The sequence below is a fragment of the Grampus griseus genome, assembly GCF_964374135.1.
Source record: "Grampus griseus genome assembly, chromosome: 13".
Taxonomy (NCBI): domain Eukaryota; kingdom Metazoa; phylum Chordata; class Mammalia; order Artiodactyla; family Delphinidae; genus Grampus; species Grampus griseus.
In genome coordinates, this window is record NC_139007.1 from 10,063,900 (window position 1) to 10,079,410 (window position 15,511).

At 43.5% G+C, this 15,511-nt stretch overlaps 1 protein-coding gene across 2 annotated transcripts in view; it reads right to left on the reverse strand.

Moving 5' to 3' along the window:
• Window positions 1-15,511, reverse strand: part of SLC17A5 (solute carrier family 17 member 5) — a 59,113-nt gene that overhangs the window by 10,304 nt on the left and 33,298 nt on the right. For both annotated transcript variants that reach the window (XM_082669370.1, XM_082669369.1), the window contains exons 8-9: window positions 11,985-12,117; window positions 9,960-10,107 (exon numbers count right to left, since the gene is read on the reverse strand). In XM_082669370.1, the coding sequence (XP_082525496.1) occupies window positions 9,960-10,107; window positions 11,985-12,117 (281 nt within the window). The remainder of the gene's footprint in view (window positions 1-9,959; window positions 10,108-11,984; window positions 12,118-15,511) is intronic.

Below are 15,511 nucleotides of genomic sequence, written 5' to 3' on the forward strand. Positions count from 1 at the left end.
GTGATATTGGTGGAAGGTCTTTGTTTCATAAAGGTTTTCTTCTATATGATTTAATATGTGTGAGAAAAGTCGAGGTTATAAAAGCCAAATGATTTGCAGTGAGGCTGATGTGGTCACGTGTCACAGCTAGTGTAATCTCTCAAGTCAAATAAAAATTAGATCCCTTATTTCAGCCATACAAGGCTTATTTTGTGGTTTACATGGAATAACTATGTTATTCTTATATTATTTTGAATTCCAAGTATTATTTTATTTCTAGTCTGTTTTACTGATTTGTACTATATGGAACTTTAATAAAATTACTGTCATTTTAAGAGCAAAATAAATAAATAAATAAATAAATAAAGGACTCATAAAATGTCAGGGCTGGACCAGGGTCTTTCAGACCGAGCGTTCAACCAACCCAGCTGATGCTTGAAGCCCAGTTCCAGGATACTGCCTGCAGGCTGCCCAGTAAATGCTTCAGGACAACACCATATCACCCTCCAAGCCAGCAGAAGCTTACCCAGGTGCAAGCAGGGTTTCACGTTTATGTCTTCAACATCTGCTACGGTGCTTGGCACAGTGCTTGCTTAATGACTAGGTCCATTAATCAGCATGCTATGACACTGAAGTTTAGTGATGACAAATCCACCTAATTGTACATGCAGTTCCTCTCTCTCCATCCTGTCTAAAAGGACATCATGGGAGACCTTGCTGAAATCCTGATATACCAAATATACTGTGTATACACGGTCGAAAATGATGTTGAGAACTTTGCTATTTTGGGGCTTAGTGACCCAGTGGTGGCTCCTTAGTGATCAGTATTTTCTTTTCCAAGAGCTCACCAATCATCCCTTTAGTATTCTGCTTGGATTGATTTGTGACCCTGATCATGGCACCTGACTCAAAGTTTGCCAGAAAATAATAATGAAGTTTATCGCATTATGTGCAAATGCATTTATTACATTATGAGTGAAGTGTTCTCTGTCTCTCTGTGCTTTACTTAATCCTCAAAACAATTTTATAAGGTAGGTACCATGGATATGTGTTTTTTCCTTCTCTAGCATGCATTTTCTTTTTAAATTAATTAATTTTATTTTATGTTTATTTTTGGCTGTGTTGGGTCTTCGTTGCTGCACGCGGGCTTTCTCTAGTTGCGGCGAGCGGGGACTACTCTTTGTTGTGGTGCGTGGGCTTCCCATTGCAGTGGCTTCTCTTGTGGCGGAGCACAGGCTCTAGGTGTACAGGCTTCAGTAGCTGTGGCTCGCAGGTTCTAGAGCGCAGGCTCAGTAGTTGCGGCGCACGGGCTTAGCTGCTCCGCGGCACGTGGGCTCTTCCTGGACCAGGGCTCGAACCCGTGTCCCCTGCATTGGCAGGCGGACTCCCAACCACTGCGCCACCAGGGAAGCCCTGGCATGCATTTTCATCTTCTTTTGACAATAGCTCCAATTTCTATTTAATGATCCAGTTTTCCTTCACTGCCCGTTTGCGAGAGCATAGTGGGGCCCTTGCCAGAGCTCTGACAGACTTCAGGCACCTGATCAGTCCCAGACTGCACTGCAGCTTCATGAAATGGAGTGCGTGGCTTACCACCCTCCTTCTGGCTGGGTGGCTGCTTAGCCACTTCTACATTCCTTATCATTTTTATTTCCCGTATTTATTTCCTTAGTTTTATAATAAAATCACATTAACTGAGGCAACCAAAGTACGTATCTGTTCTCTGCAATGAATTCTTTTTCCTGAGTTTTCAGAATAACTGCTAGTGCCTCTTCAATGACCAATTTGTAAGATCTTTTAAATAAGTCATTGAGAGGCACCTTGATGTAGCAAAAAGATCCCGGGACCACAGAGCTGGAAGACCTGGATTCAAGCCTTCGGTCTGCCGTTTCCTAACTGTGACTTTGCAAGTCACACAGCTCCTCTGTGCCTGAGTTTCTTCATCTTCCAAATGAGTTCTTTTCTTTGTGTTCATATCTTCACCTGTTGTGTGGACGTCGCCAATGGCTGCCTCGGCGTCCATTCCCATGAGGCTTAGGGGCCCTGACTCCTTCACCTCTAACTTAGGGGCGGGTGCTGATTGTGCTGAAGTCTAATGGCATTCCCTTGGCCATGGGGGTTGGTTCAGGCGTGGATATGTGACTCAGTCTGGTTCCAAATGAAGCCTGTATTTCCCTGATGGAAAGAGGAAAAGATCATTTTCTTTCTTGCTTCCTGTGAATGAAGAAGCATGTAGGGCTTCCCTGGTGGCTCAGTGGTTGAGAGTCCGCCTGCCGATGCAGGGGACACGGGTTCGTGCCCCGGTCCGGGAGGATCCCACGTGCCGCGGAGCGGCTGGGCCCGTGAGTCATGGCCGCTGAGCCTGCGCGTCCAGAGCCTGTGCTCCGCAACGGAAGAGACCACAACAGTGAGAGGCCCGCTTACCGCAAAAAAAAAAAAAAAAAAAAAAAAAAAAAAAAAAAAAGAAGCATGTAACCCTCGTTGTTACTGGCAATCATTTCACTGTATGATTTTATTCGCAGATCCAGCCTTAGGATAAAACAGGTATGAAAGGCAGGGTAGAGAGTGGAAAAGAAACGAGTCTTGGGTGAGATTAGTGGACAGCTGGATATCAACTCCTGCTTGAAGCCTCCCGTCTCTGGACTTCACACGAATACATTATGATGTTTAGCCAGCTTGAATTAGGGTTTCCATTCCTTCAACTAAAAGTGTCTGAGAGATAACACAGCCTGGGCCTCTGCTGTGCCCAGACTCCCAATTCCCAGATCCCTTTGACTCAGCTTGTTGAAATCTCAAGCCTAGATCAATTCAACAGCACACTTTCAGTCCTCCACTCGGGCTGCTGAACAGCACTCAAAGGAAAAACCACCTTGTAAACTAGGGAGAGCACACGAGTCCTGTCCAACCTGAGGTGATCCTCACCAAAGCCCAGATCCCTTCTATGAGTTCTCAGTGACTATTTTTCTCAGGCTCCGGACGTGCAGGCTCAGCGGCCATGGCTCACAGGCCCAGCCGCTCCGCGGCATGTGGGATCTTCCTGGACCGGGGCACGAACCCGCGTCCCCTGCATCGGCAGGCGGACCCTCAACCACTGTGCCACCAGGGAAGCCCATTCTCAAGTCTTTTACTCTATTTTTTTCTTAGTCTCAGCAATGAACCTGACTCCCATGTCACAGAGAAAATCAAAAACACTTAAGATTTTTTAATCAGTTATTTACTGCCACATAATAAATTACCTCCAAAGGCAGCAGCTTCAGATAACAAATATCTGTCATCTGACAGTTTCTGTGGGTCAGGAATGTAGGAGGGGCTCAGCTGGGAGATTCTGGCTCAGAATCTCTCAGGAGATTTCAGTGACGCTGTTGGTCGGGGCCGCGGTCATCTGAAGGTCGGCCTGGGGCTGGAGGACCAGCTTCTGATCCCACTCATGTGTCTGCTGGCTGGAGGCCTCGTTCCTCCCCACTGGGCCTTGCACTGGGTTCTGAGTGTCCTCACCATGTGGCAGCTGGCACCCCCAGTGTGAGTCATCTGAGAGAGAAAGAGCAAGCAGGGTGCTACACTGCCTCCTGGGACCCAGTCAGACACCATCACTTCTGCCAGATTCTACTCCTTAGAAACAGGTCACTAAACCCAGCCCACACGCAAAGGGAGGGGACAAAGGCTCCACCTTTTGAAGGGAAGAGCGTTAAAGAACTTGTGGAGTTATTTTATTTTTTTTAAAGCTTTGTATATGCATTTTATCTTTTGAACCAGAATCTTTTTTAAAAAAAATTAATTCTTTTACTTTCGGCAGCGTTGTGTCTTCGTTGCTGCACGTGGGCTTTCTCTAGTTGCAGTGAGCAGAGGCTACTCTTTGTTGTGGTGCGCGGGCTTCTCACCGCGGTGGCTTCTCTTGTTGCGAAGCACGGGCTCTAGGTGCGCGGGCTTCAGTAGTTGAGGCACGCGGCTCAGTAGTTGTGGCTCATGGGCTCTAGAGCGCAGGCTCAGTAGTTGTGGTGCACAGGCTTAGTTGCTCCGTGGCATGTAGGATCTTCCCAGACCAGGGCTCGAACCCATGTCCCCTGCATTGGCAGGCGCATTCTTAACCACTGCACCACCAGGGAAGTCCCATGGAGGTATTTTATTATTTATTTATTTTTTTGCGGTACGCGGGCCTCTCACTGTTGCGGCCTCTCCCGTTGCGGAGCACAGGCTCTGGACGCGCAGGCTCAGCGGCCATGGCTCACGGGCCCAGCCGCTCCACGGCACGTGGAATCTTCCCAGACTGGGGCACGAACCTGTGTCCCCTGCATTGGCAGGCAGACTCTCAACCACTGAGCCACCAGGGAAGCCCCCATGGAGGTATTTTAAAACCACAATCCTTGGCTTCTCAACTCACCTGAAAACTTTTCTTCAACTGAACCCATCTTACTGCTTTCCTTCTTTTCTCAGTTGAAAGCTCATCCCTTCCACTGGGCACTGGATGTCATTCCTTCCTGCATTCTACCAGCCTGTCATTTTTACTTCTTTCTTTTAACTTTTAATCTCTCATCCTTTACTGGCCTTCTTTTCTCAGCATATTAACATACTTAGGTCTCAAAATCCTCCAGCAGCATGTGTCCATCTTTAGTTTTTTTTCCTTCCCTTCATGGTTAATAGTTTTGAAATAGCTGTTTATTGGCAATGGTTCTCAAATTTTAATGTCCATGAGGACAACATGGAGGGGCAACAAAATGCAGATTCCTAGTTCTGTGATCAACAATTCTGCTTTGTTTTCAGCAAGCACTCCTGCTGATTTTGATGTGGATGGGTTAAGGATCACACTCTGAAACCACTGCTGTATGCTGCCTTCAGCCTAGCTTCCTTCTCCTTCCTCCATGGAAGCACTGTCACCAAGATCTTTAATGAACTTCTCCATCTGGTTGTCCAATCCAAGGAACACGTTCGTTCTTATTTTACTTGGCTTCTCTGGCGCATCTGACATTGCTGATCAAACTTTCCCTTTGGGGATCCTAATCTCTACTTATTTTTCCTTATCCTTCTCCTGTTGCTTCTTCTCAGTTATCTTTTTTTTTTAATAATGAAAATGTAAGTCTTTTTTTTTTTAAATAAGTTTATTTTACTTTTGGCTGTATTGGGTCCTCCTTGCTGCGCACGGGCTTTCTCTAGTTGTGGCGAGCAACTACTCGTTGCAGTACGCGGGCTTCTCATTGCGGTGGCTTCTCTTGTTGAGGGGCGCAGGCTCTAGGGGCGTGGGCTTCAGTAGTTGTGGTGCGTGGGCTTCAGTAGTTGTGGCTCGCGGGCTCTAGAGCACAGGCTTGGTAGTTGTGGTGCACGGGCTTAGCTGCTCCACGCAATGTGGGGTCTTCCGGGACCAGGGCTCGAACCTGTGTCCCCTGCATTGGCAGGCAGATTCTTAACCACTGCGCCACCAGGGAAGCCCCCTTCTCAGTTATCTCTGCATCAGGCTCTTCTTTCTCTTAATGGATTCCCAAGGTTCTCGTCACAGTTTGCTGAGTAATTTCGTCCAAGCCCACGGTTTCATCTACTACTCATACGTTGACCACTCCTACACCTTTATCTCTTGTTCAGATCTCATTCTTGAACTGAAGACGGGATAGTCTTGGCTTCCTTGACACCACATTCTTGATTTTCCTTCTATCTCCCTGGTTGCTCCTTGCTGGTCTCCTTGTCTGGTTATTTCCCCTCTTTCTGGTCTCTACATATTTGTCAAGACCCAGTCCTGGGGATCCCTAATCTTGTCATTCTACTCTCTCTCACCAGTCAATCCTTGTCTTTACAAACTCTGAAATGTGGATTACTCTTCCCTAATTTTCATTTCTGGTCAGACTGATTTTCTGAGTTCCAGATCCAAATGTCAACCTGCCTACAACTACTATTTTCTAAACGATTTTCACAAATATCTAAAATTTAAGGGACTTCCCTGGCGGTCCAGTGGTTAAGACTCTGCGCTTGCAATGCAGGGGGCCCGGGTTCAATCCCTGGTCGGGGAACTAGATCCTGTATGCCTCAACTAAAGATCCCGCATGCTGCAGCGAAGATCCCACGTGCTGCAACTAAGACCCAGCGCAGCTAAATTAATAAATATTAAAAAAAAAAAATTAACCTGTGAAATTTTTTTTTTTTTTTTTTTGGCGGTACGCGGGCCTCTCACTGCCGTGGCCTCTCCTGCCGCAGAGCACAGGCTCCGGACACGCAGGCCCAGCGGCCACGGCTCGTGGGCCCAGCTGCTCCGCGGCACATGGGATCCTCCCGGACCGGGGCACGAACCCGCACCCCCCCGTATCGGCAGGCGGACTCCCAACCACTGCGCCACCAGGGAAGCCCTAACCTGTGAAATTTTTTATCTTACCCCAAGACTCTTCTTCCTCCAGACATCCCAGTTTCAGTAAGCGGCACAACTATCTGCCCATGCAAAATACATGGAAATTATCATCCTTGGTATCTTCCTCTTCAGGTCTAATCTACTGTCAAGTCCCACCTATTGTAATCACAAAGATCTCAAATCTATCTACTTCTTTACATCTTCTATCCCCATTCCAGGCCATCATCACCTCCTATATGGATTACCGCAATAGCCTCCTAATTGGCTTTCTCCACTTGTATTCGTCCTCACAGAGTGACCTTAAAATACAGAGAATGTCACTTCTTACTTGCTTTGGATACAATATAAAACGCTTACTATAGGCTCCTGCTTACTTCCCAGTGGCTTTCTTCCCTGCATCTCAGCCACAAATGACCTTCTCTCAGTTACGTGCAATACGCTGTTATGGACTGAATGCGTGCTTCCAAAATTCATATGTTGAAGCCCTACCCCTCAGTGTGATTGCATTTCGAGACAGGGTCTTTACGAGGTGATAAAGGTTAAATGAGATCATAAGGGTGGGACCCTAATCTGACAGGGCTGGTGCCCTTATAAGAAGAGTAAGAGACACCAGAGCTCTCGCCCTCTCTGCACACACCCATACACGCATACCTGAAGAAAGGCCGTGTGAGCACACAGCAAGGGGTCAGCTCTTCTGCAAACCAGGAAGAGTCCTCACCAGAAAACAATTGTGTTGGCACCTTGATCTTGGAATTCTAGCCTCTAGAACTGTGAGAAAAATTTCTGTTGATTAAGGTACCCAGTCTATGGTATTTGTTCTGGCAGTGCAAGCAGACTGAGACACACACCAGTTTCTTCTTCCTGTCATGTAAATTCCTCTATCGGGAATACTACTTCCTTTTTGCCTAACTTCTTACTCGTTCTTCAGGCTTTAGCTTAAATATCACTTGCTCAGAGAGACCTTCCCTTGCTCCCTGATCTGCATTATATCCCCCTACTATATTCTCTCAACTTTCTCTTCAAAAAGTTGGTTTTTATTTCTTTCATGTCCACCACCCTACACTAGGAGCTCCACAGGCCACAGTTGTGCTGTTGTGGCTGGTAGGCATTTGATAATTATTTTTTGAAAGAATTAATTATCATCGTAATATATTACAATTGTTTATTTTTTATTGTTTCTTTCCTAACTAGACTAATCTCATTGCGAGCAGGAGCTGGGTTTTATTTTCTGTAGCACTACGTGGAGGACTGATGGTATAGCAGGTACTCTCTAAACGTTTGTTGTATGCATCAGAGGACTGGACCAGACCAGGGTCTCATGCTCAAAGGTACAAGGGTTCTAAAGGATCCCTTAGATCCCTGAGGATCTAAAGATGCAGATTCTAGTTCAGTAAGTCTGGGGAGATGCCTGAGGATCTGCATTTTGCACAATCATGCCGCTGCTCCGTGGACCACAGTCGGCATAGTAAGAGACAAGAACGCTCCAAATCCTTCCCACTTCTAACTTTCTCTGATTCTATAAACCACACATAGTTTATAAAAACAATGCTATTTGTTTAACTTATTTCAAGGGAAATCCTTTCCAGATTCCTTTTCTAATCAGTAGCGTAAAGGAACAGTCCTTTAATTATTTCCTATTCCTTGAATCCTTTTCTCTACTTTGTAAATCTCAAGGCCAAGTCTCAAGCCCGAGCAGAGATTTGTTTAGGGCAATGGGCTGGCCCTGGTCCCCACGGAAATGGCATCTTACGCCTTTACTCCTTCTGCTTCAATGGGCTCTTTATTATTTCAGTTAGGTTTGTATCCAATCTTTCAAACTTTCACTACGTTTAACGAAGTTCTCTTGAGATTAATTTACTTTCCAAGTAAATTACTTTTTTAAAAAAAATTAATTAATTTACTTTCCAAGTTAATTTACTATTCTTCTTCTCTTTCCTTATGTTAAACTCCTTCAGTTCTTCTTCTTTTTTTTTTTTTTTGGCTGTGCTGCATGGCATATGGGATCTTAGTTCCTTGAACAGGGATTGAACCCATGCCCCTGCATTGCAGGCGCAGAGTCTTAACCACTGGACCGCCGGGCAAGTCCAAAACTCCTTCAGTTCTTAACTCACCAATATGTATACTTAACAAACATTTTCCAGCTTGTAAAGTTCACAAAATTCTTCCCTTATTTCTTATTTCTCATAAGAAAGAGCTTTAAAGAAAAGTGTTGACCGACACACAGTAAGGTCAACACACAAATAGCGTTTTAGAAAGAATTTTGACATGGTACTGAATATGAACGTCTATTTTCATTCTTCCATTCATGTAATTGATTGACTGAGCACTGACCATGGCCCAACACAGGGCCAGGTGCTGGTACTTCTGGGGTTAATAAGACAGACTTGGGCCCTGAACTCTCAGAGATTATAGCCCCAGAGTGTTTGCTGAGGCTACATTTTGTTTCAAACGGTTTCTTGGCCCAATACACAAGTGTTGCTGGTGTTCTTTCTTTGGTTCCCCACTGTTAAGGGTATGTAGCACTGAAGCTCCTATTTGCTTAGTATGATCAGATAAATCAACCACTCAGCAAGTATGGACTGGGGGTGCCTCTCCTTCTGCAGAAGCTGTGATATGGGTATACAGGATGTCTCAGTCTGAGGAAGCTTACATGCAAATTGGGGAGGTAAGAAAGAGAAGAGTTACATTTAGAAATAATTACAAATTAAGGTATGGTATCCAGCATAAAGTTGTAAATTGAGAAAAGGAAGAGAAAAAGCACAATGGCCTGGAAAGGCTTAATGAAGAACTGGGATGTGAACTGGAAAGGATTCGGATGGATGGAGAGGAAACGGCAGTGGACCACAGGCCGAGAATGAGCCCCTGTAGCATTATGGAGCGGCAGACAGGACCCCGCCCAGAGTTAAGCATCTCCCATGCTACGGAGCCTTCCTGGACTTCTTATATAAAACCAGAGACTGGATTAGAATGATTTCAAAGGTCCACTCAAGCTCTGTGAGCATCAGTTTGTTGGAGCTTATTTAGAAGTATTTATTGAAGGGATGGGAGACAAGGATTAACAGAAATCAGAAGATTCTGTGGTAGTCTAGGTGGGAAGAACTGGGGGTAGGGGAAAGGTGGCAGGAGACTACTGGTCTTTTCTCCAAAAATAAATTCATATTCATTATTTAAAAAAAAAATTAAGTGCATCAAATCCCCTGGGTTAAAATATTTACATAATCCCCTCCTCTACCTTGTCAACTGGCACAGGCCCAAAGAATATTTCCAGAGAAATAGCTGTAGAAAGAATTCTGGGATTAAAAGTAAGATTTTAGGGGGAAGTTGTGGCTCTATCATTTACTAGCTGTGTGGTGTCATTCCTAGAGTAGTCAAATGCATAGAGACAGAAAGTAGTAGAATGGCAGTTGCCAGGGGCTGGGGCATGAGCGGGGGGAATGGGAGTTAGCGTTTAATGGGTCCAGGGTTTCAGTGTGGGAAGATAAAAACGTTCTGGAATGGATCATGGTGATGGTTGCATAATAATGTGAATGGATGTACTTAATGCCACAGAACTATACGCTTAAAAATGGCAAATTTTATGTTATATATATTTTACCACACTTAAAGGAAATAGTTTCAAGTCAGTCAGAACGAATCTTTATATATCAGTACTCACGAAGGAGCAATGTCCAGATGGTTGATGCTAAATCCAGAGGAGCAAAAGCCTCCCAGTGTTGTGGATATGGTTAGGAACGCAACAGCCAAAGAATAATCACAACCTATAAATCCAGCGGCTACCAGGAATACTGCAGGTCCAATCATTCCTGGAGTGAAAAAATTATAAAAAGAAAAAAAGGAAGCCCCAGCATTAATATTTGCTTGCTCTTTAATATAGCATAAATCTGAGATTTGATATTACTGCCATCTACTGTAGAAACAGTATATTGCCTAGAAGACTCAGTTTAAATTACAGTTTCATGAAAAAAAAATTTGCTGGAAAACATATAGGATTAATGCAACTATTATAAAACATAAAAAACAAAAATCTCACTATGCAATGTTATTAAATCTACGTGTGACCAGCACTCAAAGTTCTACAATGTTTAAGAAAAGAACAAGAGAATGACTGAAGAATATGGTTCTAGAGAGAAGCAATAGTTGATACAGAATGTGATTCAAAGTTCACATAACCAAAGAAGATAAACTAAATAATAAACTTTGCTGGATAAAGTTAGAAAAACACTCCATCTAGGTTTTGACAACTGAAAACGATACGTGGAGTTTATTACAGGCAGTTAAGCATAAAATACAAGTAATACAGGAAGGGACCTAACGAGTGGGCTGCTGTTTTCTCTCTGTGTCAATAGCAGTGCCATCCAACAACTCTCTGTGATGATGGAAATGTTGTATTTGTATATACTGCAACCAAGGAACTTATTTTTAAATTTCAATTACATTTAAACAGCCACATATGGCTAGTGGCTACTGTACTAGACAGAGCAGGTCCACAGAAAGCCAAAAAAGAAAAAATCGAATTAAATCTAAAGGGATTTATTTCACTTGTAGATGTGGAAAAATTTCTCCAGAGTCGAGGTCAGTAAGCAGTGGGACTGGACAGCACATTGTAGCTGCAGGTGCTCAGAAGGTGTTTTCAGAATTACATTGAATAGGGTCCCTTTACAATGTAATTATGGAAGTACAGTCATCAGTGACTTTGAGGGTCTCTACTTACTCGAATAATTGTCCTACATGGGTTTTTTTGTTTTTTTAAAAATTTATTTCCTGGCCACGCCACATGGCATGTGGGATCTTAGTTGCCAGACCAGGGATCAAACCCGTGCCCCCTGCAGTGGAAGCCACTGGACTGCCAGGGAAGTCCCTGTCCTACATAGTTCTAAAATTCACATTTCTGAAATCAGACTCTGAAACACATGATTATTTAAGCTTCCTTTGAGTTACAGCTTTGATTTATAGCTCCTCATTTGATATAATAATGTTAGTATACATTTTTGATTGAAATTTAAAATAGAAAAGGGATGGAGACTTAAAAATCTTATTTTCATTGCAAACTTAGAGTTGAAAACAAAGTGATTTTTAAAATTCTGGGGAAGATGGACTTCCCTGGTGGCGCAATGGATAAGAATCTGCCTGCCAAGGCAAGGGACACGGGTTCGAGCCCTGGTCCGGGAAGATCCCACATGCCGCGGAGCAACTAAGCCCGTGCGCTACAACTACTGAGCCTGCGCTCTAGAGCCCGTGGGCCATAACTACTGAAGCCCGCGCACCTAGAACCCGTGCTCCGCAACAAGAGAAGCCACCGCAATGAGAAGCCCGTGCACCACAACAAAGAGTAGCCCCCGCTTACTGCAACTAGAGAAAGCCCGCGCGCAGCAACAAAGACCCAACACAGCCAATAATAAATAAATAAATTAAAAAAAAATTCTGGGGAAGATATTCAGCAAAGCATACCTTTTTTTATAGTTACAAGAGTATGGTAGATATAATAGGATATTATAAATCTTAATCTTCATAATGCATCATTCAAAAAGAACCATCTTGTATAGACGTGCACTACATGCATTAAAATATATTGTTTTAATATGTGAACAAATGACTACTATTATCATTTTTATTTTGCCTTGCCTTGTAAACACAGTAAATAATTGTAAACCAAAACCAAACCTGATTCATTTTTACTTACCTATAAGGCTAAAAACTCTTCGAACACATAGAGTTGAAAAATTCCATTTTGCCCTTAAATTGTCAGCGGCCTGACCAGACAGGATCATACATAACCAGCAGCCTAAATAAGGGACTGCAGATAAAAACCCATTCTGGAAGGAATAAGAAGATCCGGAATTAATTATGGAGGGAGGAAGAACCAAAACAACATATACACACACACACATCCACCACCATATGAAAGCAAAGGAGATTCATAGCAGTATTCTGTTAATTTTTATATAATACAGCAAATAAGTCTGATTTTTCTAAGGATTATGGGATTCAGTTCAATGCAGTCCCAGAGAGCCTGTCTCAGAGGGAACCAGAGCTCCCATAGTGCAGTATGCTCAGGGTAATCTTGAATGTTATTTTGGGACTTGGGCTGTAGCTTCAGTGAGAGAAGACGTCCTCCTATTAGCCTATGGATTTTCCCCCACAGGACAGTTTTCATTTAGTTATTTACTTTAAAAATAATTTTTATTATAAAATAAAATTCAGATAGAGAAAAGCACATAAGTCAAATGTATAGCTTAATGAATTATTCTAAAGTGAGCACCGTCTAGGTGCTGCTCGAAACTATACTGCTCTCTTCCGGCTTCTCGCTTGAGGATCCCCAGACCTGCTCCAACCGCTTCTACTGCATGATCGAGCTGGGCAGGGGCACTGATGAGGATGAAGTGACAGCGCTATCTGCAGACTTTGTTCCCTCCGTAGAGTGTCCCCATGGCTCCCCCAGCGGCAGCCCCAGTGGCCCTGGCCCACCTGGCTCCCTCTGCTGACGTCTAGTGGTTTTATTTTTGTCCTTCTGTCTAAGGCAGGATACAAGGGTCTCAAGTCCTATCCCTTTCCACATTTGACATGGGGTTTGAAGGTTGTGTATTGTGTTTTTTTTTGTTTATTTTGTTCCGAAATTAAAGTATGCAAAATCAAGATGCAGTTAAAAAAAAACAAACGTGGGCTTCCCTGGTGGCGCAGTGGTTGAGAGTCCGCCTGCAGATGCAGGGGACACGGGTTCGTGCCCCGGTCTGGGAAGATCCCACATGCCGCGGAGCGGCTGGGCCCATAAGCCATGGCTGCTGAGCCTGCGCGTCCGGAACCTGTGCTCCGCAACGGGAGAGGCCACAACAGTGAGAGGCCCGCGTACCGCAAAAAAAAAATAAAAATAAAAAATAAATAAATGAAGGCAATTAAGTACATATACTAATTACCAGTAAGCTATTGATATTTCATTCTTTCTATAGTTCTCCTGGGAAAATTGCAAATAGAAGCATCAGTGGAATGATCTTTAAACTTGCATGCAATTTGTCACTACAGTAGGAGACAGGCTCTGTTAACAGAGAGCTTAGGAAAAGCAAGGTTGCTTGCAACAAATCCGTCCCACGCTATTGGCAAAGCCTTATTTCAGTTTAACTTCTGTCAATGCAATTGGTGGATATATTTCAAGTATAATGGATCTCTTTTTTCAAAAGTCACTAGAGGAGTTCTTCACAGCTTAGCTGTTTGGGTCACGTTTAAGGTTTGGTCCATGTGGCCAGTGTTTTCAGTATGCCTTGGAAGTGAGGTGACGGAACAGTTCACTTTAACACTGTTGACAGCTCTAAGTCCTTGTAACCAATGCAGTTGTGCAGTCAGCCTTGCTATCATCACATTCACCACCCAGGCTTCTGCTTTACTTCCAGGGCTTCCACTCTGTGGCTGCGTAACAGTCCACTGTGGAATATACCATATTTTGTTTATCTATTCACCAGCTGATACATATTCGGGTGGTTTCCACGTTTTCATCATTACGAATAATGTTATGAACTTTTGTGTACATGTACATGTTTTTGTGTGCACAGATGTTTTCAGTTCTCTTGGGTATAGACCCAGGAATGGAATTTCTGGGTCATAATAATAACTTTATGTTTAACTTTCTGAGGAATTGCCAAACTGTTTTCCATAACAGTGACATCCCCACCAGCAATGTGTGAGGGTTCTGTTTCCTCTACATCCTCACCAACACTTGTTATTGGTTTTCTGATTCTAATAGGTGTGAAGTGGTATCTCATTATGGTTTTGTGTTCCATTTCTGTGTATATATATATATATATATATATATATATATATATATATATAGTTTTGGCAAATAAATTTTATTTTTTGACATCTTTATTGGAGTATAATTGCTTTACAATGGTGTGTTAGTTTCTACTGTATAACAAAGTGAATCAGCTATGTGTATACATATATCCCCATATCCCCTCCCTCTTGCATCTCCCTCCCACCCTCCCTATCCCACCCCTCTAGGTGGTCACAAAGCACCGAGCTGATCTCCCTGTGCAGTGCGGCTCCCACTAGCTATCTATTTTACATTTGGTAGTGTATATACCAGCATAGTCAATGCTACTCTCTCACTTCGTCCTCCCAGCTTACCTTTCCTCCTCCCTGTGTCCTCAAGACCATTCTCTACGTCTGTGTCTTTATTCCTGTACTTCCCCTAGGTTCATCAGAACCTTTTTTTTTTTTAGATTCCATATATATGTGTTAGCACACGGTATTTGTTTCTCTCTTTCTGACTTACTTCACTCTGTATGACAGTCACTAGGTCCATCCACCTCACTACAAATAACTCAGTTTTGTTTCTTTTTATGGCTGAGTAATATTCCATTGTATATATGTGACACATCTTCTTTATCCATGCATCTGTCGATGGACACTTAGGTTGCTTCCATGTCCTGGCTGTCATAAGCAGTGTTGCAATGAACATTGTGGTACATGACTCTTTTTGAATTATGGTTTTCTCTGGTATATGCCCAGTAGTGGGATTGCTGGATCATATGGTAATTCCATTTTTAGTTTTTTAAGAACCTCCATACTGTTCTCCATAGTGGCTGTATCAATTTACATTCCCACCAACAGTGCAAGAGGGTTCCCTTTTCTCCACACCCTCTCCAGCATTTATTGTTTGTAGATTTTTTGATGATGGCCATTCTGACCGGTGTGAGGTGGTACCTCATTGTAGTTTTGACTTGTATTTCTCTAATGATTAGTGATGTTGAGCATCCTTTCATGTGTTTGTTGGCAATCTGTATATCTTCTTTGGAAAAATGTCTATTTAGGTCTTCTGCCCATTTTTGGATTTTGTTGCTTATTTTTTTTTAAAATTAATTAATTTATTAGTTTTGGCTGTGTTGGGTCTTTGTTGCTGTGCACAGGCTTTCTCTAGCTGTGGCAAGCAGGGGCTACTCTTTGTTGTGGTGCATGGGCTTCCCATTGAAGTGGCTTCTCTTATTGTGGAGCACGGGCTCTAGGCACACGGGCTTCAGTAGTTGTGGCATGCGGGCTCAGTAGTTTTGGCTTGCGGGCTCTAGCGTGCAGACTCAGTAGTTGTGGCACACAGGCTTAGTTGTTCCGCGGCACGTGGGATCTTTCTGGACCAGGGCTCAAACCCGTGTCCCCTGCATTAGCAGGAAGATTCTTAACCACTACGCCACCAGGGAAGACCCTTGCTTGTTTTTTTGATAT